The 26,744-nt window shown below is 36.3% G+C and overlaps 2 protein-coding genes across 2 annotated transcripts; both read left to right on the top strand.

The window, feature by feature from the left end:
- Nucleotides 1–9,966: 9,966 nt before the first annotated feature.
- Nucleotides 9,967–12,089, top strand: LOC109098306. The gene is made up of 5 exons (XM_042717600.1): nt 9,967–10,079; nt 10,190–10,573; nt 10,717–10,848; nt 11,068–11,117; nt 11,206–12,089. The coding sequence occupies exons 1-5, from the start codon at nt 10,043–10,045 to the stop codon at nt 11,332–11,334; spliced, it is 732 nt and encodes a 243-aa protein (XP_042573534.1). The 5' UTR covers nt 9,967–10,042; the 3' UTR covers nt 11,335–12,089.
- A 9,683-nt stretch (nt 12,090–21,772) lies between these two features.
- Nucleotides 21,773–26,499, top strand: LOC109098296. The gene is made up of 4 exons (XM_019111874.2): nt 21,773–22,300; nt 22,449–22,601; nt 22,731–22,780; nt 25,276–26,499. Exons 1-4 carry the CDS (start codon nt 21,961–21,963, stop codon nt 25,405–25,407), a joined length of 675 nt encoding a protein of 224 aa, XP_018967419.1. The 5' UTR covers nt 21,773–21,960; the 3' UTR covers nt 25,408–26,499.
- Nucleotides 26,500–26,744: the final 245 nt, after the last annotated feature.

Genomic DNA, 26,744 nt, shown 5'->3' with positions numbered 1-26,744 from the left:
TCAACCAGGAAATTCTTCAGATACTAAAGAAATTAGACACAGGCCGCAGATGTATGTTGCTTATAAATTACATGAACCATGCAATGGACAGCCCTCAATTCTAGTTTGTTTTATTACTACAACGGCAATGATTTTAGAGGACACTTAAACCACTGAATATAATTAGATTTTTTTTAAATCAGTAATTATCCTCAAAATAACTGCTTTAGCTTATAAGTCTTCCAAAAAATAAAATAACAGTTGTATATGTAATGGTTGCTAACAGTCATGCTGAAACCATTTTCATTTGTCACATAGTTATCTGCATTTTCAGGTTTGTCACCATTACAATCTCAAAGTTTTTGTTCATATCATGTTTTTGATTATTGTTTACAATGGAAGAATATACTTTCTCTAGAGAAAGAAATTCACAGAAAAATACAATTATGACAAAAAAAAAAAAAGAAAAAAAAAAGAAAAGAAAACCCTGCTTTATTGGCACAAATATTTCTTTAGGCAAAATTGCTCCTTAAACCTGAGGTTTCAATTAAAAGTAGAATTCCATAGTAAAAGTAGAATTTTTGCAAAATATAACAAATGCACTGTATTACCATCTTTATGCAATTTTTGATTTACATTTTCAGTGACAAGGACATCTTATGGATTTTCTCATTTACAGGATTTCTTGTTTAAGACTGATAAAGAAATGTATATTAGACATACTTTGGTTAATGAGAAAATTACATTTTCTTATCATATCACACACTGGCCTTTCTATTATGGAATACAGTTCCCAGTGTTGAACGGACTGAATCTGCTGAATATTTTCAGAAGAATATGAGGCCGTCCCTCCATAATATTGTGAAAGTATTAAGAGAAGCCCCATCTGCATTAGCACCTTATACAGACATAGCTAATAAGCATATTCAGTTTCTATCTGACAACAATAAATCACACACTGCCGTATATTGGGCCTCTGGAGGTTGCATTTATCAGCTGCATCAGAAAATTACCATTGTAAAATTGTCCATTATTCCTCATGAGGCAGGAATTACTGTAATTTTATACTTATTACTTATTTAATATACTTCTTTATAAGCAGTAAAGGGTTGACAAATAAAAACATTTTCCTTAATTAAAAGTGTTTTAGTATGTTTCCATACAGTCTTTGTGGACACACAATGATGACCTGGGTAATAGGATGTGGAAGTGGGTTTCCTGTGTTAAGTATAGCGTTTAGTTTAAGCTGTGTATACAGTAGTTCTCTTCAACTGGATGACCACAACATTTAACTGACTCATTTTTTTTTTCAATAAACCTCATCAAATGTACATAAATCACACTCCATGCTGAATGAGAAATAAGCATTGTGTCTGAATAACAGCAGGCAACAAGTGATAGCCCAAGCGCACATATGGGCCACTATTATTAAGCCGTGACAGTGCTATTACATTTAGATACACATAGAAGAAAAAGATAAGTTCTTTCCCCTCCTTGAACAACTTATAAACAATGTATTTATAAACAACATATTCTTTAACCCATAACACTAGACAATATATTCAATATATTGATTCATATTTCTTCTAATTTCTGTTTACTTGAATACCATCAAGCATTTCTACACTTTATTTTTCATGTTTCTTCACCATTTCTTTATAAACATGTCAAAAATTAGGCAGTCCTGTGAAACCATATTTTCATACCACCTAGTCCTACTCAAGAGAATGGCTCAAGCTATTTCACTGTCAATAATAAACATTAACTCCTGAAAATGTTGATATTTAACTATTAAAGGACTCTATGTAGAATACACAAACCCTGTAGGGATTACCAGTGGGATTCATCAACATCATGTCGACAGGTAAGGTTCATTAAAATTACACTGTAATGGCAGTTTCCTTTGGATTTTCCCAGCAAAACTACCCTGAATTATTCACATAATAATTCGTCTACCAGGCTTACATTTTTTAAGTTTCGTTACATGCTGTTCAGACATTGGCAATAATATTTATTTAAATTTTAATACTTGAAAATTTTTAGTTTGGCTATAGAAACAAGTAACTAACTTTTTCCAAGCAAGCTTACGTCACTTGTCAACTAGCAAGTAAAGTTCTAGAACAGCTTTTTCTTCTGTCCTGTAATACATTCAGTGAGCAATATCTGATAGTATATATTCAAATACATACTTAGCCAGTTTACACTGAGCATCAAAACAGCTTCTTTAATTTTTTTTTCTCCATTTGGAAGATGGAATCATGGATGAATTAACGGTTTATTTTACGCAAAAATGGAAATTCTGTCATTAATTACTCACCCTTGTGTGGTTTCAGACCCGCAGACCCGTTCAGATTCGTTCCCCTTCCAAACACAAATGGAGATCTTTTTGATTAAATCTGAGAGCTTTCCCTCCATAGGAATACAACTTATACATTCAAAGCCCAGAACAGTAGCAAAGACATCGTTAAAGTGCTCCATGTGACTTCAGTGGTTTAACCTCAGTTTTATTAAGTGATGCAAGTGCACAAAGGTGAAGTAAGGGCTTTATTGACAGGTATGTTTACTCGTATACAGAATTTTTTATGGTGACAGAGGCTTCCACAACACAAACAGAATGGCAGTGACAAGACAAGACACAGATAATAAAAAAAATATAATAAGTAAATAAGAAATAATAATATATAAAAATTCTTTTGAAAGAACACAGTATACAAAATAAACAATATATGATATTTTTGTGTACAAATATGTGCAAATGCGTGTTATGTACTAATGCAAGGAAATGTAAATAAGAGGCATGGTTAAATAAATACATGTATAAATAGTGTTGTGCTTTTTTTGTGAAGGAAGACATTGTATTATCTGAGAATAAAACAAACTACTTGATTATGTATTTTGAGTATTTCAAATACAAAATGCTGTCTCTCTTTGTTTTGCCCAGCAAAATACAAATTACAAAATATGTATATTGTAATTAAATACATATTTCACATACATTTAATTAAAATACTGCCCATCTCTGGGCACACACAGACATAGGCCACTATTATTAAACCGGTCGGCATGGTAGCCCAGGCAAACATAGCCCATAGGCCACTAGAGTTAAGCCGGTCGACGTGGTACCCCAGGCACACATAGCCCATAGGCCACTATTATTAAGCCGGTCGGCGTGGTAGCCCAGGTACACATATTTATAGGCCACTATTATTAAGCCGGTCGGTATGGTAGCCCAGGCACACACAGCCCATAGGCCACTAAAGTTAAGCCGGTCAGCATGGTAGCCCACACACACATAGTCATAGGCCACTATTATTAAGCCGGTCGGCATGGTAGCCCAGGCACATATAGCCCATAGTTCACTAAAGTTAAGCCGGTCAATGTGGTAACCCAGGTACACATAGTCCATAGGCCACTAGAGTTAAGCCGGTCAGTGTGGTAACCCAGGTACACATAGTCCATAGGCCACTAGAGTTAAGCCGGTCAATGTGGTAACCCAGGTACACATAGTCCATAGGCCACTAGAGTTAAGCCGGTCGCCGTGATAGCCCAGGCACACATAGGTAGTAATACATGCTGTTCACTTGGCTCTTCGCATGTCGCACTTGGCATGTCCGCTGATGCAGCAGTTCATATCCTTATACTCAGCAGCATGCATATGTTGGCTGGTATTGTACATTCTGTGTCTCCTGCTTTGTGAGGGGTTATTTCATATATGTTATGTGCAGCAGCAGTTATTAGTATTTTTTTTTTTTTTAGCTTTTTTTAGAGAGTGTGTGTAAGTGATTTATTTAAATATTGATTGTTTAATGATGATTATAGATATGACATTTGAATTAAAAGTTTAGACAAAAGCAAGTTTGAACAAGTGAGTTTTCAGCTGCTTGTTAAAAATGTCCACAGAGTCCACAAATCTCAGTTTCAGAGGAAAGGCATTCCACAATTTGAGAGCAACTACTTCAACGGCACAGTCTCCTTTTGTCTTCAATGTAGAACATTGAACAACTAGCAGGATCTGATTTGAGGATCTCAGATTCCTGCTAGAGCTATGTAAAGCCATATTTTTTTTTATGTAAAATGTGGATTGACCATGCAATGCTCTAAACACCATCACAAGAATTTTAAAATGAATTCTAAATTTGACAGGGAGCCAATGTAAAGAAATTAAAATTGGGGTTAGGTGGGAACTCTTTGATGACTTGGTTAAAAGCTTAGCAGCAGCATTTTGAACCACTTGTAAACATCTGAGGGATGAATTACTAAGACAGGTATAAAGAGTGTTGCAATAAGCAAGGTGGGAGGAAATAAATGCATGTATAATCATTTCCATCTCTGCTGTGGACACAACTGGCCTCAATTTTGCAATGTTTCTCAACTGATAAAAACAGTTACGAACCAAATAATTCACATGTTGATCAAGACTGAAGGCTTGTCCCATATGAACACCTAAATTACGAAGGGTACAGTAGTTTTAACTGAATGCGATAAAGAACCAAGACTTTCCAATCACTTTTGGGAAGACACCAGCAGGAGCCGAGATAAGTATTTCTGTTTATTTTCAGGATTTAACTGTAAGTAATTATTTGCCATCCAGACTTTAATCGAGTTTATACAATTTTAAAGAGTAGATAATTTTGTAATTTCATGAGACTTTAAATAAATATAGTTGAATATCAACTGCATAGCAATGATAACAAATGCCTTCAAAATGACTTATCATTTGCCCCAGAGGCAGCAAATACAAAGCAAAAAGCAATTGGGCCAAAACAGAACCCCGGGGAACACCACAGGATACAGGTGCTGTTGATGAGGTATAATATTGAACTCTTAATGAGAAAGACCTGTCTGATAAGTATGATGAAAACTGACTCAAGGCTGTTCCAGAGATACTGACCTGCTGTCTAAGCCTATAAACTAATATACAGTGATCAGCTGTATCAAAAGCAGCAGTGAGATCCAATAAAACCAGTATAGAGCATTCTCCTGCATCCCCCTGCATTAACAAATCATTTAAAACGCTAAGAAGAGCAGTTTCAGTTGAGTGCATACAATGAAAGCCAGATTGGAATTTATCAAACACATTATAAGCATCTAAAACAGCTGAGAGCTGATTTACAACCACTTTTTCCAGGACCTTAGCCATAAAAGGTAAAGGTCTATAATTTTGGGGTAAAGATGGATCAAGATTTGTTTTCTTTAGAATAGGTTGAACCACAGCTAGATTAAAGTAAGCTGGAACTTGATCAGATATTTATTAATTATTAGTTATAGATAACACACAGGGACCAATTGTGTCAATGACATTTTTAAACAAGGCAGTGGGTACCACATCCAGAGGACTAGAAGAACTTTTCATAGAACTAACTACCTTAGTGAGTTCATCAATTGTTATCGGGGGAAAAAAAAATTCCAGGGTTACTGACCTGGAGACACAAAGTATTTGAAGGAGAGGGAGAGAGAGTAATATTATTTTGTATACTGTTTATCTTATCCACGAAAAAAAGGAGTAAAATGTTGCACTCATCAACTGAAGAGATTTGAACCACAGGTGATGGAGGAGAGACAATGTTACATATAGTGTCAAACTAAATTTTGGGATTAGGTCTGCTGCTAGATATTAAATTAGAGAAATACTTAATTCTGACATCCTTAATCATGTTATTAAAATTCATTAAAAGTTATTTTAAATGCAAATAGTGAACTAGTAGTCGAGTAAATTTCCAAAGTAAATTTGTAAATTTCACAATTTTAGTGAGTTTAAGAATAGATGATAAAAATCACTAAAATAATCCAAGAAGGAGTTGTTTGGCTCAGGAGGATGATAAATTAAAATACAATAAAAGGGATCTGTAGGACCAAATTGAATCACCTGCAATTCAACAGAGGAAAAAAACCCAACATTTACCATCCAACAGAAAAAAAAAAAAAAAAAACAGTTTTTTAACACAGCAGCAAGTCTTCCACCACTGTAACATGCTGATTGAGACATTAGACATTTGGATCCATCTGCAGGCTTTTAATAGACAAAACGTGGTAATACACAGGCATGGGTCAAAACAGGGGCAAACTGGTATAATCCAAGTGCATGCAAAAAGAGTAATCCAATAAGCAATCCAAGGTCAAAATACGAAGGCAAGGCAAGGGAAGGCAAGGCAAGGCAAGGCAAGGCAAGGCAAGGCAGAAACTAGACAGCGAAACTCGTTAACAGGCTTAAAAATAATCAGCAATGTGTGTGTAGATGTGTGCAACTTTTATAGTGTTCCTGATATGAAACAGGTGTGGTGCAATAATGAGTTCCTAGGCAGGGGTACATGGGAAATGGAGTCCAGAGAGAGCCAAGACAAAACCCCATGGCCTGAAAGTCTAGGCAGCCTAATAAATGTATAATCCTTTGGACAAATTTCTTAAGGTCAGGATTTTCCAAATTTCTCTGACAGGTTTCAGTCATAAACAAAAAATCCAGCTCCTTGGTTTTAACAATATCATTCAGAACAAAAGTTTTATTTGTTATAGCATTTACCAGTTCCATCCTGAGAGGTAGAGCAAAAACTTTGCTGGATATTTTGCAGGAAAGCGTCTGGAGTTGACGGGATTCGATCCGCCGTAATGTACTCTACATTACCATGCCAATACCTCTGAGAGTTGTCATGACAGAAATCCAGTGTTTTGGCATGGAAGTCTACATGGTGCAGTCTGACAGGTCAAACTCAGTCTGACATAATGACATTATAATATGGCTCATCTGATTGGTTCTTTTTGTATCAGCAGCCAATGAGCTTGCTGCTCAACATTCAAATACTTGGCTTATGCTTTCTGTAGCAGTTGCAATGCACTTCAGAAACCCTTCACCTTTCCCAGCTCCACCGGTATAGATCTGCTACAGGGTGATACATGCATGCTATATGGGGGTTATTTCATATATGTCATGTACAGCAGCAGTGTTTCTTACATGCTCACAGCAGCATGTTGTGGATGTAAATCTAAACTGGGGAAAATGCTGTCTGGGTTTCAGAGCTTTCTATAATTTCTTGTCTAGCACATGTTTGAGTGTAAGAAGAATGTGACATATGCATGGTTCTTCACTCCCCCTTAATATTAAAGAACCTGTTGTTTTCATACTCACATACAGTTATGGCCAAAAGTTTTAGCAGTGACATAAATTTTGTTTTGCATAAATTTTGTTTTGCAACTGCTTAAGCTGTTGTAGTGTTCATTCAGCAAAAAAATGAACTTTTCACAAAAACACACATTTCACTGGTTTTTGATCCTGACACAAAATGACCAGCGAACATAGCAGCACCACATGTGAAAGTATGAATGAATATTAATAGGGTAAAATCACTATCATACTAATTAGGTTGTAAGAGCAGTCTGATTGCTATAAAAGAAAAGGGAGAAATGCTTTCAATCATGGTGTTCTTGTTAGCAATGGTTACCTTCAAAGAAATACATGCAGCCATCATCGCTTTGCATCAAAATGGCCTCACATGCAAGGAAATTGCTACAAAGAATATTGCACCTGAAAGAATCATTTACCAGATCATCAAGAACTGCAAGTCTTCAGGATGTCCCAGAGTGTCCAGCAAACACCAGGACCGTCTCCTCCTGAGGAGTCAGCTACGAAATCGTGTCACCAGCAGTGCAGAGCTTGCTCAGGAATGGCAGCAGGTTGCTGTCAGAGCATCTGCACGCACAGTGAGGCCAAGACATTTGGACAACAGTCTGGTGTCAAGAAGGGCAGCAAAGAAGCCACTTCTCTCCAATCAGTCAGGATTTGGCTCAGAAGCTAATATCCAGCATGCCAGAGGGAATTGCAGAGGTTGTGAAGAACAAGGGTCAACACTGTAAATCAGGGTTTCTCGATTAGTTTTCACCAAGGGCCGAATTCTGCCAATAATACCAAGCCAAGGGCCACTGACATATATATATATATAATTATGAACATTTTTGCATTTAGATACAGAAGAACTTTGCCTGTTGAATATTAAAAACAAATAAACAAACAAAAATTCTGTCTCTCCATGTCTTCCACGCAAATCAACTGTTCCTGCTCATCTCCAGACTGGATTTCTTCTCTCCACTTTCCACTTTTATGAGATCTGTCAGCATTAATATTTTTATACTTAGATTTTTTTTTTTTTTTAATATATATATATATATATATTTTTTTTTTTGTGGGGGGATCAAATTGTAACACCGTGTGTCCCCAACCATACGTGATGCGATAAAAAATAAATAATAATAATAATAATAATAATTATATATATATATATATATATATATATATATATATATATATATATATATATATATATATATATATATATATATACACACACATATGACGCGACGCAATAAAAAGTATCTTTTGCATTGACGCGACGAAGCGACACGGAATTCTATTTTAGAAATGTTTTTTATTTTCTGCGACGTCGCGGCAGGAACAACATACAAAATATGACAATTGCACCTCAGGTAATGATTATGTACTTTATTCAATGTTAAAAGTGTCTAATGTGAGTTTGAATATTATTTTGCGTGATCTTTATAGCCACAGTGAAAGCAAAAATAGATATTTTACCTCAGATCTTGAAAATAAATTATGCTAAAGCAAACTTACGTATAATTCTGTGAACTCACTGCGAACCAACATCCATAACAAAGATAGTATCACTCACTCAAAATGTTTCAGTCCATTAACATTTGAATCATCTATTTTCAGTGTCCACTTTTCTTTACTTCACACTTGCCATGTTTTTTTGCTGTCACATCGTATCTACACTGGACGCTACAATGCATTGCAAATCATTTGAACTTTGTGTCAGCACGTCATAAATAGAACGAGTCAACAGGTTTCTGTCTGGGATTTGTCGCACCGCGCTGCGTCCAGTGTAGACAGCATCACTGATTAAAATAAGTTCGCGTCCAGTGTAGACACGATGCAAGTAAATGTGGTTTTCTGATGCTGCGTTTGAATTTTCATGCCACATTATTTGAAATTAGCGAGGGCCAAATAATTTTCTCTCGCGGACCGGATGTGGGCAGCGGGCCGCCTATTGAGGAACAATGCTGTAAATATGGACTCATTATATATATATTTTTGGCAATAAAAGCTTTTAAAACTTATTATATGCTTATAATTGTTTTTCAGTATACAATAGAAACGTGGAAATATAATCAACAAATACTGAAGCAGCAAACTAAGCAAAACACAAAATTTATGTCACTGCCAAAACTTTTAGCCATGACTGTAGACCTATCTGACCCATAAGGACCAGTTAGTCTAGCTAACATTGAACTTTTCTTTATAGTTTGTAGTTGGGCATGATTTATTGATCGTCACTTGTGTTATTTTACTGTTATTACTTCACTTTTTTATTACACTAGCACTAGCAGCAGTTATTTTAGCTTCTAACTTCACTCATGCAAGTGCACTTTACCAAAACACAAAACCACACAAAGGCTAATGGAAACATTTGTGCTTGGTGACCAATGATCAACTTAGAGATGTGAAATGAGAGTTTCATAACGAGTTGCAAATGTGAAGTGTTTGTAAGTGGTCTGGATGAAAGACTTGTGGGTTTCCTGTTTTGAAATGCTTAGATGTTGAATTGAAACCATTACAATAAAACAAAGAACCTTGTGAATTTTGTATGGAAACTTTGATTCAGAAACTTTGACCCTCATGACAGGCATAAATTGACTGAAAGAATATGAAATGTAAAGTGCAAAATGTCTCATATAAGGATGCTTATCGGTATGTCTGAACTAAAGATATAGTTAAAAATATCAATCAGATAAACTTAACTTATCTTGAACATTTCCATTTTATGAACCAATCAAGTGCCTGATCACAAAGCCAAATAAGAGCAAAAAAGTCTAAAAGGTAACTGGTTGAAAATGCTCTAAATTTTCGTACTTTCAAACAACAGCTCAATTTAGTGCCAACCCTTTATGACGCAGGCTGTTTTAGGTAAAACTTTCCATTGACGTGAACCAATCAGATGAGGGTTGGCGTCTGCATTAAGACCCTCACCAGTGTCACTTATTCACAATATTGACTGAGATGGAGAGGCCAAGACTTGCTCTTATCGCACTCATGTGTAAGAAAAATGTTTACTTCTTCAGCTAAATGAAAATGTCACTACTGTTAAAATTTTTGAATAATAGTACAATTTAAACCACTTCATGAAGTCATTTTGTTCTTTTACAGTTTTACTGTTTCATCAGAAATTAATCTTTGGAGAAGAAGTGGAGATGAAAGTCAGACCAGGAGACAACATCACTCTCTACTGTGATCGCTCTGTAACTCTTGGTTCTGTTGTTGTATGGATAAGAAACTGCTCTCATGAAAGTCAACCTTCTCTCATAATAGATTATAAGAAACTGGAACTGGAGATATTTCAGCGATTCAGCTTTATCCACAACACCTATAATAATTCTCATGATCTACATATCACTAATATCAGTGTCTCTGATCTGGGACTGTACTACTGTGCAAAAGTAGAGAAAAAGGTAAATCAAGATGAAAAAGGCATCCTCTCCCGGTCTGAGGTGTACTATAATGGAAACCAAACAACTCGTCTCTCTCTGGAATGTAAGAAAACACTTCTGTTAGTCATTATCACATCATTGCTTGTGTAACTCTGAAAAAACTTTACCTTCTCACTGAAGGGACTTTTTTATTTATTTTTTTAAATTAATATTCATTGATAGATTTTTTTTTTTTTTCTGACTTAGTGACTTCCTGTTCTAAACCCTCTGCACCTCCTGACTGTCTGCTTTGCTGGACGCTGTTGTTCAGTGTGTGTCCGGTGTTTCTTCTCCTCTCCTCCATATGTGTGGTCTGCTTCTGTTGTAAGAAAACGACAGGTAATCATTCACTAATTCACAATCTTTTGTGTTGCCACTTTTTTTTTATTATAATACAGATCAACAGCTTTGTAACTTACCATACTTTGGATTAACAAGGCCTGCACACAAAATGTAATAATAATGTTAGAAACTGAAACATAACACATAACCATAATTGCATGCCCTTTAAAGTATTTATGTATGTAAGTGGTGATCTTATTTAACAATCCATTGTAGATGCTGCGACAGATCAGACAGATAAGTTAAAAGGTAGAAATACAGCTGAGGTATGAACAATATGACCATGCACATTCATTACAGATATTGGCTCTTTCTCTATAAACTGAAACATTCATTTATTAATTTTCTTTTCAGTGCGTGGATGAAGAGGTGTGTTATGCATCTTTAGATGTGATTACCAAGAGACAGAAACAACGCAAGACAAAGCGAGTGCAGAGTTCTGACTTCAGTACTTACGCTCAGGTCAGAACACAAACTGAATAGACCTAAAACAGAACTGAGGTGGATTCTGAAAATTTCCAAACATAAGAAAAGTTGCAGGTTTCATTGTCATGTAACATCACATCTAATCATACAAGGTAGAGGACTTTTTACTATTACATTTGAATGTAAAATATGTAATTCCAAACTTGGATACTTTTTTCACATGATTTTTTTTTATCATCTAATAAATTCAAACACGTAATTTTGTTATTCTGGTACTGTTGGAGTGCAAGGGTTTTTGTTTTTTTACCTCTAATAAAAGTGCTTTAGTACAGTCTTTGTGGACACACAGTGATGATCTAAATAACAGGATGTGGTTTCCTTTGTGAAGTGATGCTTATTTTAAAGTGTTTATTTCTCTTAAACTGAATGACTGCAAAATTTATCTAACCCAGTTTTTCAATTTAGCCCAATTTCCATAAAGCACACTCCATGCTGATTAGGAAAGTGTGTTTGGATAACAGCTTGTGACAAGCAAACAGACTTAAATTCTTAAAACTTAAAAAAAGAAAAAAATTCAGATGCCCACTTTAGATCCTTCTCATTAGTAATATACATTCATTTTCTTATTTTTATTTATTTCCTTTAGAAATGTGCATTAGATCTGTCTGGTTGCTAATTGTGCATAATTTTTTGGAATAGTTAAATCAAATTAAAATAAAAGCAAATTTGAATCAAATATTCAAAGCATCAGAGTTTCTCTTCAAAGGGTTTTTACTCAGTCACACTGTGTTTTTCTCAAGAAAGGGTCTTGTTTTATTCTCAGTTAAAAAGATAAGAATCTTAAACTCAATGTTTCCATTCAGTTTAATGCTTGTGTGCTTATGAGAGAAATAGGAAAGAAAATAGGTAGGACAGAGGTTGATGTGTGTAAATGCTTATGTGGTGAGTTTGTGGTAAATTTGGTTTGTATGCATGCAGTGTTTGCAAAAGCCTTAATTTCTTTAGAATGAATCACAAAGAGCAGGTTTCAGTTTTTGCAAGACAGCACTTTGGACATTTCCTATTACTTTGGTAATGTACACCACGTGACAATTCAAATGATTTTCATATGATGCTCAAGATTATCTCAAAACTAATATGTGTAAGGAATATGCTTCTTCTACCTGTGAAATTTACTTTTCCACTATATTTAATGGCATGACATTGTATATTTTCACTTTATCTGTCCATTATCTGTCTAAAAGCGACTTATTTTGGTGGTCAGATCAGTCAGTGTGTTTAGTTTTACTAGAGGCCAGAGGGGGGCAGTGTAGGTTTGCTTTTGTAAAAAACGTCAAAGGGGTCATATGATGCGATTTCAAGTTTTCCTATCACTTTGGAGTGTTACAAGCTGTTTGTGAATAGATAAGATCCCTAAAGTTGCAAACTAAAGTCGCAAACCCAAAGAGATATTCTTTATAAAAGTTAAGACATGTATACATCATGATTTGGGAAGATTTGCATAACGCTGCCCAAATGTTCATGCAAAGAAAGAAGCTGTAACTTTATTGTTGCTGCCACTGCTGCCCCGCCGCCATGTTGTGAAGACGCTGTGTTTCATTGCGAAAGTGAAAATACTTAGTTCCAAAAGAGGACATGACTAGAAATCAGTGGTTAAGTTGTATTACAACACTGTTCCAGAACAGTTCAACCCAAATATTCAGATGTGTGCAGCGCATTTTATGGAGGACTGTTTCCTGATTCTGGGAGAGTAGACTACAATGCCGGCTGTTCTGACTCACAGCCTGTAAGTACGTTTTCATATTTAAAGAATTTGCCACTGATGATTCAAACGCAAGTTTTGAGCAGTGTAGAGTAGTGCTTGTAGTTTGTCATTTCTCCGATCACAAATGCATTATGTATTGTTGTTTATGGGGTGAATAAGTTGGTATGTGTGTGTGTTTCAGGCCCTGTCATTAAAATGACCAGTAGTCAGCGCTTAATGGAGTTTCTGCAAAAAGTGTTTTACTCTTCAGTCCAACATAAAATACATTCCATACATTTTTAAGGATAATAAAGATCAACAAATGATCAGTCCTTGTGTTTTTTTGAATACAACTGTTTAGCTTTATATTTTAGAAATCAGTACCACCAGTTTTACACTGTAGGCATTTTTAGGTTTGTCACCATTACAGCACCACCTAACTTAGCTTCCCAATGTATGCTACATTTATGTTAAGGTTTGTATTACCTATTAAAGGGTACCTATTATTGCAAAATCCACTTTTACATGGACATAAATGTGTGTTGGCAGTGTTTGAACACAACCACCCTACAATGATTAAAAATCCACCCACTCCTTATTTTAAAATCCCATGAACCATATCCGTCTCAGTTATAGACATGCCATTTTGATTCTCTGAGCAGTGTGACATCACATTGTTTAGGACGCAATAACAGATAATCCTGCATTACCACCATAGTTTCCTGCCTCAGCGAGTTGTCTTATATGCTGTCCTCCATTTTCTCCACGCTTGAGCAGCTGTAACATTGACAATGTCTCGTAAATAATCCTGGTGTTCTGTGTTTGGATGTAAGAATAAACATAAGAGTTTTCATTTCTCCCAAAATCTGAGCCACTGAGGACACAGTGGATTACTTTTATTTTTGAAGATAATGCACCTCAAAATCTACCTAAATACTTTTATGTCCTGTTACATTCTCATAGGTGTTTCTTCTGCCAGAGTCTCTCCTTCATCTGTGTCTGACTCCAGTTAATACATTGCTTCTACCAGCTGTTTATTGCAGTAGGCATGCAAAGCAGAGATGTATACGCTACATTCTTTTCTGAAGATGGGGCAGGAATACGCATCTTATTTGCATTTAAATGATACACACCAAAACAGCTCTTTTTTAGACACACCCCAAAACAATAAAATTTTCTATGTTATAATAAAGGATCTGTGGGGTATTTTGAGCTGAAACTTCACAGACACATTATGGGGACATCAAAGACCAATATCACGTCTTGTAAAAAGGGGCATAATTGGTGCCCTTTAAATAATTTTAAATTATGCCAAGCCCAGAACAATTCATTTAGAGGTTGCTGTTTTGACCTCAAAGTTTTTGTTCATCTCATGTTCTTGATTTTTGTTTAAAATGGAACATTAGAGAAAAAAATCATAGAATAAAATACAATATACAATAATAATAATAATAATAATAATAATAATAATAATAATAATAATAATAATAAACCCTGCTTGATGGACACAAATTTCTTTCGGCAAAAGTTCTCATTAACCTTGGGTTTTTAATCAAAATGATAGAAAAGGTTCACATTGTTGTAAAAGTAGAATTTTTGTTAAATGTAACAAATGTAATGTAAATACCATCTTTGTGCATTTTTTCTAGATTCACTTTCAGTAACAAAGAACCAGTAGAAATTCAGCACATTGGACAGCTCCCAGTGCTGAAAGGATTGGATAACAGACATCTGCTGAATATTTTCTTACGTATATGAGGCCATCCCTCCATAATGTTGAGAAAGTATTAAGAAAATCCGCATCGGCATTAGCACCTTACAGACATAGCTAAAGAGCATATTCAGCTTGTATCTGACAACAATAAATCACATACTGCTGTGTTTGGCCTCTGGAGGTTGATTTGAGGATATCTTGACTGTTATTGACTGTTATTCCTCATGAGGCAGGGATTACTGTACATTTTTGTTACTTTTGAATGTAACAGTTACATTTTTAAAATGAGTAGAACCCCCCCCCCCCCCCAAAAAAAAAAAAAAAAAAAAAATCTGAAAATGTACTCACCCTTATGCCATCCAATATGTTGATAAGTTTGTTTCTTCATTGGAACATATTTGGAGAAATCTAGCATTACATCACCTGCTCACTAATACAACCCCAAATCCAGGTTGTCAGGGTTCTGCCCTGGCAGCTGTGTCTATTTTGTCTTTGTTTAGTGTTTCTCTGTTTGTCCTGTGTATGACCACATGGCTTTGTCTTTGTTTATGTTGGCCATGTGCTCCTTTTGTCCTGCCCCCTTGTTTCACATTACCACGCGCCCCCTCGTTTAGTCCTTGTTTGGCACTCATTAATTGATTGTTCTCACCTTGTGTGGTGTGCTTTTCCTTCCTATTTATTGTGCTCATTTCCCTCATGTGTTTGCTGGTTCGTTTTGCTGTGTGAGTTAGTGTTTGCTTAGCTTGCTAGCTGATCTTTACTAATCGAGATTTTCTTTGTCTGTTAAAGTCTGGTATTTATTAGTTTAAGTTTATCTGGTCACGGTTTAGTCCAGTTTTAGTTTTTCTTTTTGTTTGGATCTCTATTTTAGTTTCTCATGAGTTTGATTTGTTTTTGAGTTTGACTTGTTTTTGTTGTTGAGTTTGAGTTTCTTGATTTAGTCTTTCCAGTTATTTCTAGAACTATTTTGTATTTGTTTCTTTACCTTTTAATTTACTTTTGTCTTGTCTAGTGTTTTGTGAGTTCTGTCTGTTCCTGTCTTGCCTCCTGCTTTCTCCCTGGCCACTGGGTCTCCCTGCCTGGAGGTCTGACGTGTGTGGCTTCACCTCCATAGCCAAGTGCCCTTGGTTCCTGGTGCTGTGGTCTGGTCTCTAGCACAGCCTCCTCTACAGTCCTGCGCTCGGTTGGCACCCAGGGCCCTCCTCGGCGGTCATCCCCCCCCATCTGCCTGCTTCACTGTTGTACGCCCTTTCCTACTGTCTGGACTGTTCAAGCCACTCCCTCCTATCGTGCTTGTCTTATTTGTCAATAAACGTCCCCTGTTCAATCTGCATTTGGGTCCTCTCCCTCAGTAACCCTGACAGAACGAACCAGCCAAGTCAGGACCCAGCAGTATGAGTTTCAAGATCCTGCCCCCTGCAAATGCTCAGGAGAGACTGGCCCGCCAGCAAGGCCCTGGGTGCACTTCGGCAGCAGGGGCAGGAGGTGAGGGCCTTTTGCCCAATTCTTTTGGACTATGTCCAGGGGCCTTGAGTACCAGGATGCAGCCCTTAAGGAGGTCTTCAACCTCTGTCTAGATGATCCACTGCCTCAGTGGGAGATGGAGCAATTGAGGATCTTGGACTTTTGGAACTTTTCCAATTATTTGCACCACCGCAAGGATTGGCAGATACTCACACCACCAGAGTCCACCGACAGTGATCACCCCACTCTCCCTAATCCATCGAGTCAACTTCCTGATCTTCTGACTCCCACTGAGAAAAGAAGAGAGAGAAGAATGAGGGCAGCCAAAGCTGCTGCATCTGCCATTGAGACCTCTGTGATTGTTCAACGTATGTGTTCCCACCAGTCAGCCTCCAGAGATATCTTGTCCTTGAAACCCCTCAAAGAAGTCTTTTGTCTAAGCAGTGAGTGTTTGTTAGTAGTTAGTGTTCAGAGTCTTTGTTTACCTTGTTTATTGTGTTTTGTAGAATTATTTAGTGTCTACCCTAGCCCTTGTTTTCCCCCCGTGGGTTTTTGTTTTCCCTTTTTGTTAAATAAATCCTGTGTTTAGTTACTTCCTGTCTGCACCTGAGTTCCTCCCTTGCCAACCCGTGACACAGGTAAGTTGGGATGTTTTGGGAAATGCTACAAAATCCAGAACATTTTATTTGTTCATTCTCTCAAACCTTTATTTAATTGACTAAAGTACAAAGAAAATAATTCCAATGTCTTCACTGGCCAACTTAATCTTGTTTTGTAAATATAAACAAATTAATTTTGCTGGCTGCAACAAACTCCAAAAAAGTTTCCTTTTGATTAAGCATTTTAATCATCTGGGGATTAAGCATGCTAGTTTTTAAAGTCTTCACTTGATACAAGCTAAAGTAGTCTCGCTTGAGGTCTGGCTCACTGTCGGACCACCATCATATATTAAACTTCCCTAATTAATAGAATAATATTGATTATTATTACAATACGAAGTAAGTGAAATAAGAAATGCATATCAAAACTTAGGGATGAGCAAAATGCCTACAGAATGCCAAATATGTCTCCTGTAGACCAGCTTTTTATGTGGAATGTCTCAACTTTCAATCTTGCACAATTCTAATTTTATAAATTTTGTTTCTGTTATTTCACACTATTTGGGTTAATAGTTGTTATTAATTACATGAGATGATTACATGCTAGGAATCTTTGAATGAAGAAGAGTTAACAGGTTACCATATGGTTATAATCCAAACAAGACTCGATCAAATGGTTACCACCTCTCCAAGTATCACCATAATTACCAACATTAAAACAGTAGCGTAGTAGGCCTAACTATTCATCTACAGCTCTGCACAGTTAAAAAACAAAGAGAATATTTATTATTGTCAGCCACTTTAACATTGTAAATACACAGTTTGAACATTAACACTGCACTGTGTGTTAATGTTGTGTCTGTGTGTCTGTGTGTTGTGTTTGTGAATATGAATACATCCCAAAAGAGTAGGAAACGATGAGCACTCAATGGCTCCATCTAGTGGCAAATAGTCCAAACTAGTCCGGTCCTCCTTACAATTACAGAGAATGGTGTCAAAATCACTCAACCATAAACCATTTCATCAGGACCAATTCTTGATAATGACACAGAAATGCAAAAATGTCTTTACGAAATGTAACTTACAAATAGATTGGACTAAACTGAACAACTTATGTGCACAATTATTATATTTTTTTTCCCAAAATAGTAACATACACATGCTGTATATTTAAGATGAAATTAATGGTAAATTAAGACTTGAAAGCCCCAGGTGACTCAGAACAGCTGGGTGGAATGACTAACAGATGAGGTAAAGGGATCCAGCAGATGTGGGGTCAGAGAACGGACTGAATTTAGCAGAGGGAGGAGAGGTAGCCTGGGCAGGAGCATGGTCACTAAAGGAGATTTTTTTTGTAGGAAAGAGGAAAGGAAAGGAAATTCAGGGTTCGACAGAACTAGCAGAGACACAGGAGACTCAGTGCTGAGAGGAAGCAATGGGGAAGAGAGGTTTTGTGGTATAACCTCTTCCAAATCCTCAATACAAATTACAGAGTTCAGACACAGGTCACCCTCAGCAACAGTAGTATGGTCAGGGCTCCACTGAAATTCCTCCAAGAACAAATCATGGGCAGGCATGAATATGACTGCTTGCTGAGACTGGTGTGGAAAAAATAAGCAGTGGTCAGGGGTATTATACTCTCACCAGCCACTTTATTAGGTACACCTGTTCAATTGCTTAGTAACACAAATTGCTAATCAGGCAATCACATGGCAGCAACTTAATGCATTTAGGCATCTAGATGTGGTGAAGATGACTTGCTGAAGTTCAAACCGAGCATCAGAATGGGGAAGAAAGGGGATTTAAGTGACTTTGAACGTGGAATGGTTGTTGGTGCCCGACAGGCTGGTCTGAGTATTTCAAAAACTGCTGATCTACTGGGATTTTCCCACACAACCATCTCTAGGGTAAACAGAGAATGGTCCGAAAAAGAGAAAATATCCAGTAAGCAGCAGTTGTATGGACGAAAATGCCTTGTTGATGTCAGAGGTCAGAGGAGAATGGGCAGACTTGTTAGAGATGATAGAAAGGCAACAGTAACTCAAATAACAACTCGTTACAAACAAGGTATGCAGAATACCATCTCTGAACACACAACACGTCGAACCCGGAAGCAGATGGGCTACAGCAGCAGAAGACCACACCGGGTACCGCTCCAATTCGCACAGGCTCACCAAAATTGGACAATAGAAGATTGGAAAACGTTGCCTGGTCTGATGAGTCTTGATTTGAATTTGGCGTAAAGAACATGAAAGCATGGATCCATCCTGCCTTGTCTCAACGGTTCAGGCTGGTGGTGGTGTTGTAATGGTGTGGGGGATATTTTCTTGGCACACTTTGGGCCCCTTAGTACCAATTGAGCATCGTTTAAATGTATTGTTGCTGACCATGTCCATCCCTTTATGACTGCAGTGTACCCATCTTCTGATAGCTACTTCCAGCAGGATAATGCACCATGTCACAAAGCTCAAATCATCTCAGACTGGTTTCTTGAACATGACAAAGAGTTCACTTACTCAAATGGCCTCCACAGTCACCAGATCTCAATCCAATAGAGCAGCTTTGTGATGTGGTGGAACGGGAGATTCATATCATGGATGTGCAGCCAACAAATCTGCAGCAACTGCGTGATGCTATCATGTCAATATGGACCAAAATCTCAGAGGAATGTTTCCAACACCTTGTTCAATCTACGCCACAAAGAATTAAGGCAGTTCTGAAGGCAAAAGTGGGTCCAACCTGGTACTAGCAAGGTGTACCTAATAAAGTGGCCAGTGAGGGTAACTAAGACTAACCAGACCCATCACTCTCTACTGTGACTGTGCCCTACCATTAGGATCACACATTTTAGTTTTGTGTTCAAGAGCTCCAGTAACTACTTTGATTTACATATTGTGAATGTCAGTTTCTCTGATAAAGGAATGAATATACTACTGTGCAGAAAGAGAAAGCAGTCGAGTTGTCTATATATATGTACAAATTTGATTCACAGTACATTTTCATGTCGATATGTGAACTACAGATTTGTTAAGCATTATGCTTTCCAACTGCAACATACATGCAATGTTAAAGATATTATTAATGTTGAATAGCATGTTAAAGTAAAAAGTATATATATATTAATTTAATATTAATATAAAACATATCTTAACTGAAAAGTGTGAGAATGGTTAAAAAATTGCTTCTGTTTGATATAGAGCCAGTGTCTCCTGGTGCAACACCTCCTCCACACTTCCTGTATCAGACTGTATGCTCTGCTTCAAAGCTGCTGTTCGGTGTGTGTCCGGTGTGTGTTCTCCTCTTCTCTCTCCTCTCCTCTCCTCCATCTTTATGTACATTTTCTGTCAGAGGAAAACTACTGGTAATCATTCACTCCTGGACTCAATTCCATCATCTGCCACAGCCATGATGTGCCAGATGTTATCATACAGTATCACATAATAACTGTAAAATGTCACAAGCAAAGTATATATAGTGAATTTGATTAGATTTTTAACATTCATTAAATGTATGGTGAACCAGTACAAATTCAGCACATTGGACAGCTGCCAGTACTGAACTGACTGAATAACAGGCTGAATCTGCTGAATATTTTCTGAAGTATATGAGGCTGTCTCTCTATAATATTGTGAAAGTATTAAGAGAAGCCACATCTCCATGAGCACCTTACAGACGTAGCTAAAAAGCATATTCAGCTTGTATCTGACAACAATCAATCACATATGGCTGTGAATTCAGCCTCTGGAGGTCGCAGGAATTACTGTAATTCATTTCTATTTTTTATTTTATTTATTTTACTTTTTTTTTTTTTTTTTTTTTTTAAAGAAATCATCTCATATATATCTTGGATAGCCTGATGGTGAGCATATTTTCAGTAAATGTTTATTTTTTGGGGTTATATATTCCTTTAAGCTAAGACATAAGAAAAAGGGCTGTGATTAAATTAAAGAAAAATCCAGACAAGAATTTTAGACTGACAAGTTATGCTTGATTATTGTTGAAAATGCTGAAAATGCCAAATATTAAAACTGTCATTAATATCTGGCCTCTTTGATCACTAGTTCTTTTGGCTGACTAATCAAAAATGAATCAAAAAAGCATTAAAAAGCATACTGGGCGTTTAAATGGTACACTTTGGACCCTTTTAATTGAAATTTTCAGTTCTTCACAAAACATAACATCATGTTGATACGAGGGATTAATAATCTTCAATTGTATCCTTACTTTATTGGGCAGCTATTCCAGTTTCAATAAGAACACAGAAAACTTCTCCTGCATGAATTAATGTGAGCTATATGCCTCAGTGCAAATACATGAACTTAAACCAACATACAAAAGCAAACAAAGTATAATGGAAACATACTTGCTTGGTGATCAATAATCTACAAGACATGTGAAGTGAAAGTTTGATGAGGTGTAAAGGCAACAAATGTGAGGAGGTTGTAAGAGGTCTAAATGAGGCCTGTGGGTTTCCTGTTTTGACATGTTTAGGTGTTGTTGCATAATAGTTTCTTATTTTGACCCACTACAATAAAACAAAGAAAGTCCTACAGTTCAAAGTTTATAAATTTTCTCATTGCATCTGAAATGTAAAGCACATAATCTTGGGTTTATCTTCATGTCAGAATAATTTCTGATGCTAATCATACCTATTATTAAAGAAACACAAGTTACATTTTATTATCAAATAATGTAGCCTCTCTGCATATCTGTCTGATGAAAAGGTTTAAGATTTTCCTATTCACAAAGCCAAATCAGGGCAAAAAAGTCTAAAAGGTAACAAATGATTGGTTCATATTGCACTCACTCTTTGTTAACACAATAACCCAATTTACCGCCAACCCCTCATGACGCAGACCGCTTTATGTAAAACTTTCCATTGGTGTGAACCAATCAGGTAAGAGTTCATATTTGCATTAAGACCCTCAGCAGTGCCATTTATTCACAATCATTCACTGAGATGGAGAGGCCAAGACTTGCTCTCATCGTGCTCATGTGTAAGAAAAAAAATATAATTCTTTAGCTGTAGTTTTTTGAGTAAAAACGTCACTACTGTGAATATTTTGATATAATAGTATAATTTGAAGTGCTACATAAAGATATTTTGTACTTTTACAGTTTTCCTGTTTTATCAGAAAATAATCTATGGAGAAGAACTGGAAATGAACGTCAAACCAGGAGACAACATCACTCTCTTTTGTGATCGCTCTGTAACTTTTGGTTCCAGCATTGTATGGATAAGAAACTGCTCTCATGAAAATCAACCCTCTCTTATAATAGATTTTAGGAAACTGGATGAGGAGATATTTCAGCGATTCAGCTTTATCCACAATCTCTATAATAATTCTTACGATCTACATATTACTAACATCAGTGTCTCTGATCTGGGACTGTACTACTGTGCAAAACTACAGATGAAGGTAAATGAAGATGGAAAAGGCATCCTCTCCCAATCTGAGGTGTACTATTATGGAAACCAAACAACTCGTCTTTCTCTGAAAGGTAAGAAAACACTTCTGTTAGTCATTATTACACCATTGTTTGTGTAATTCTGGAAAACTTTACCTTCTCATCAAGAAGCAAGATAATTTTTTTTTTTTTTTTTTTCAACATTCATTGATACATTTGTATTTATTTTATCCTGAGCAAGTGAATTCCTGTTCTGGACCCCTGAACACCACCTCCACACCACCTCCTGTATCAGACTGTCTGCTCTGCTGGACGCTGCTGTTCAGTGTGTGTCCAGTGTGTTGTCTCTTCTCCTCCATCTGTGTATTCTGCCTCTGTTGTAGGAAAACTACAGGTAATTATTCAGAGATTAATACTCTTCTTTTGCACTGCCAAAGTGTTACAGATTTTACCAATGACAAAAGTTTTTTTTTTTTTAATACTGCATGAATTGGAATCCTCTAATTTAAATATTTCATTTCAGATTCTGCAACTGATCAAAAACTCAAGCAGAAAGGTAGAAATATTATTGAGGTATGACCAACGGGAACACGCAAGTTTATCCACAATATGGCAGATTTCAATTACTGGCTCTTTTTTTCTGCAGCTTAAAAAGATTTGGGTACCATTTTACAATAAGGTTGCAAACAAACAAACAAACAAACAAATAAATAACAAAATAAAATAAAATAAAATAAAAAAAGTTAACTAGCTAACATGAACTATCTGTTAAAGTGCCCCTATTATGGATTTTTGAAAATGACCTTTCATGCAGTGTGTAACACAGCTCTAAGTGGTTATCATAAATTAATCAAATCTCAATTTTGAAAGTTATGTGTGTATGTTGTTATTGTCTTTCAAAGGAAAGAGTCGACTCCGAGTCATGAAAACGAGTCGTTTTTAAAATTACTCCTTAGCTGTTTCAAGGTGACGTCAAACTGATACATTAGCATATTTATGCCCGCCCACTTGTTGTAAGCGCAGACCCGGGAAAACTTGAACCTCCCTTCCCTCAAACACCATGGCGGATTTCTGTGGAGAAGACGCTGTGCTCTGCACTGTGAGGGGAAATCCGTTAGGGTACAGTTACGGTATGTCGAAAAACTCGGAACTCATTTTCTCCAAAATCATCCGAAATCGCTGCAGTAGCACCAACCCATTGTTTACAAAGTGAACGTGCAAGGATGGTCAAACACTCTTTCAAAAAAATTTTTTATATATATATATATATATATATATATATATATATATATATATATATATATATATATATAATAAATAAATAAATAAATAAATTTAAACAATGATGTAGGACGATTTTTAAGTTGGAGGAGAAAATTGTTGGGAATTTTAAGACATACCCTAACTTGAACCGTTGTACACAGAGTTTGCATGCGCATCGCAGAGCTAGACAAGATGAGCAAAAAGTGTATAATTATATATATATATATATATATATATATATATATATATATATATATATATATATATATATATATATATATATATATATATTAATGTATATATTTTAAGAAAATGACCGATCATTTCATTATATAAGTTGCGACAGATAAATCATTTGCGACTGAAGAAAGGGGGACGTGAACATCTTGGATGACATGGGGGTGAGTTAATTATCAGGATATTTTTACTCTGAAAGTGGAGTAATTCTTTTAAAAACTTCATGTACTCTGAAGCCTACTGTAGACTGCAAAATACGTATTTAGTTGTGTGTATTGTGTTCGCTCCACACAGCTTGTAGGTCTCTGTCTAACAGCAATATCTGTTCACTCGCAATTGTCTAGAAATCTATGGATGAATAGTGAATGTTTGTCGTTGTTATTATTTGCAGTTCTGATAAAGAATAGAGCAGTACGTTAGTGTACAAACTGCAGTGCTTTATCAATACGTTTCTGCATTGGGCTAACACCATAGACTGTATAAAAACATGGACGTAGTGTCCGTGACGTCACCCGTAGATTCCTGAAGAGCGTTTTTGAAGCTCAAAGTGTGCAGAGCGGGCCGTCGCCATCTTGGCAATGCGTCACCGCGCGACTCTCCTGGATATTCGAAAATAGGCAAAAAGGCGGGAGCTGGTTGCTGAAGCCACTCCCACCTAGTGTGACGGCATTGTCAGCAGCGGCAATCCATCCTGTCACTCAAGTGGCCATGCCCTTAATTATGCAGAACTTTAAGGCTTAATATAATTTAAACGGAAAAAAAATTCACCCCCCTCACAGTTGTCATGAAGAGCAAAATTAGCTATATAGACCAAAATAATTTTTTTGCACCAGGCTGTAAACGTTTTTTTTTTCTGCTGTAAAGTTGGGCATTTTAACATGGGGAGTCTATGGGATTGACTCCCTTTTGCAGCCAGCCTCAAGCGGCCAGTCGATGAATTACAGTTTTAGTCACTTCCATGTTGGCTTCACGAGAGAGAGCGGGAGGTTGCCACTCGGCTAACACATATAACATGGCTGTTTGGGTGTTTACCACCGAGCTGTGGCCTCAGTAATGGTGATGGGTGTTCTGTTATTGACCTGCGCTGCACGCAGTAGACCAATCACGACAGACTGGGTTATCAGACCAATCACCGCAGTTTAGCCTCACGCAAAGGAGGAGTTTGGAAAAATGAATCGTTAAACGAATCGTTTGGGAGTCATTGAGCAAAAAAGGAAAAAATAAATGCATATTTTAAGAACAATGAAAATGTTTTTTAACCTTGCATGCATGTCAACCTGTTGTTGGGGACTCCCAAAACCAAAATATGAACTTTTCATTACCCATAATAGGTGCACTTTAATATAACTTAATGGATCTTAGCTTATATGAACTAACAATGAACAGATCTATATTATATAAACTTACATTATAAAAGATTAATAAATACAGTAACACACATATTGCTCATTGTTAGTAAATGTATTAATGCATTGTTAATGTTACATGTAAAAAAAGTTACCTAAAATGTAAATATATACTGTAATAAATGTTATATAATTAAATCAAAACATTAATTTTTATTACAGGAAAATTATGATACCGAGGTGTGTTATGCATCTGTGGACTTGATGACCAGGAGACAAAACCGACACAAGAAAACACAAGCGCCAAGTTCAGATTTCACTACTTACGCTCCTATCCGAACAGAAGCTGAATAGATTAGAAAGCTGGAGGAGGTATTATCATTGAAATATTATTTTAATGGCATGTTTGTTGGTTAAAATGTGTGTCTATGATTAAATCATAGATGAAAAATATGAAACAAGAATTCTTCTTCTTCTTTATAAGCAGTTCTTCTTCTTTATAAGTATTGACAGATAAAAATATTTTCTTTCAGTAAAAGTGTTTTAGTATGTTTCCCTACAGTCTTTGTGGACACACAGTGATGAGTAACAGGATGTGGAAGTGGGTTTCCTGTTTTATGTAGCGTTTAGTTTAAAGGGGTCACAAACTGCCTTTGTTTTTTAAATTTTGTACTGTTCTCTGAGGTCCAATTATTATGTTTTCAAGATTTTTATATTAAAAACATTATTTAGAAGTAACACGCTATTTTCTGTCCTGTTTTTATCCCCCTCATCAGAATGCTCTGTTTGAATAGTCATGGCGGATTGTAGAGTCGGAAGTAAACGCCCACTGATACGATTGACTAATAGTTGTGTATGTTAGAGAACGTACATTCCTTATAGATGGACACTGGTGTGATTTAGATCAAAACACATAAAAAATGCACTTGGCACTGCACAGCATCTTGTTGTATTTAGAGCCATCTTTATCATTCAGTTTCTGCGTGGACCTGTGTTGATCTTCAGGCGTTGATCTTCTTCTGTGGAGGCGGGGTTTAGCCACACTATTACATCATAGAGTAGAACATTCCAAAAGCTGTCGTTTTGGCAGACTACCTTTAATATAAGCTGTCTTTAGACTAACCAGAAAGTTTTGAGTTCTGAAACTTACAGGATTTTTATAGTATAATGACCTCTTATATGTCAAAAGATCAAGGGAATTTGGTTTCTCAGTTCATAACCCCTTTAAGCTGTGTATAGTTCTCTTCAACTGGATGACCGCAACATTTATCTGACTCATTTTTTTTCAATAAGCCTCATCAAATTTTCCTAAATCACACCTTTTTCCATCCCATTATAGTAATGTATTAGAAATTGTAAAGGAAACTAGAAAACCTATGCCCATTTTACATTTAAAATGAAATGAGGTAGAAATTATTAGACATTATTTTAAGTTTTTCTTTTGAACCCTTGAACCCTCTGAATTGCTCTTCAAAGGAGCTTTACACTCCTACAGTATCTTTGTTTTCTTTCAAAGAAAGGTCATGTCTTATTCTCAGTAATAAAGATAACAATCTTAACCACAAATGTTTCCATCCAGTTTGCTGATTATGTGCATATGAGATAGAAATAGAAAGGACTTGTTGGTGTTTGTTTATGCGGTGAGTTTGTGGTGAATTCGGTTTTGTATGTTTGCAATGCCTGCATACAGT

Source organism: Cyprinus carpio, chromosome B1 (genome assembly GCF_018340385.1).
Source record: "Cyprinus carpio isolate SPL01 chromosome B1, ASM1834038v1, whole genome shotgun sequence".
Taxonomy (NCBI): Eukaryota; Metazoa; Chordata; class Actinopteri; order Cypriniformes; family Cyprinidae; genus Cyprinus; species Cyprinus carpio.
This window is presented reverse-complemented; position numbering and strand designations above follow the sequence as displayed.

What these genes read in the sequence shown, in the direction of transcription:
- LOC109098296 (XM_019111874.2), top strand. Translation starts at nt 21,961, where the DNA reads ATGAACGTCAAACCAGGAGACAACATCACTCTCTTTTGTGATCGCTCT. An exon ending in AACTCGTCTTTCTCTGAAAG is followed by an intron (nt 22,301 to 22,448) that starts GTAAGAAAACAC and finishes ATCCTGAGCAAG; the next exon opens with TGAATTCCTGTTCTGGACCC. An exon ending in CTGTTGTAGGAAAACTACAG is followed by an intron (nt 22,602 to 22,730) that starts GTAATTATTCAG and finishes ATTTCATTTCAG; the next exon opens with ATTCTGCAACTGATCAAAAA.
- LOC109098306 (XM_042717600.1), top strand. Translation starts at nt 10,043, where the DNA reads ATGGAGAGGCCAAGACTTGCTCTTATCGCACTCATGT. An exon ending in AACTCGTCTCTCTCTGGAAT is followed by an intron (nt 10,574 to 10,716) that starts GTAAGAAAACAC and finishes TTTCTGACTTAG; the next exon opens with TGACTTCCTGTTCTAAACCC. An exon ending in AAGGTAGAAATACAGCTGAG is followed by an intron (nt 11,118 to 11,205) that starts GTATGAACAATA and finishes TTTTCTTTTCAG; the next exon opens with TGCGTGGATGAAGAGGTGTG.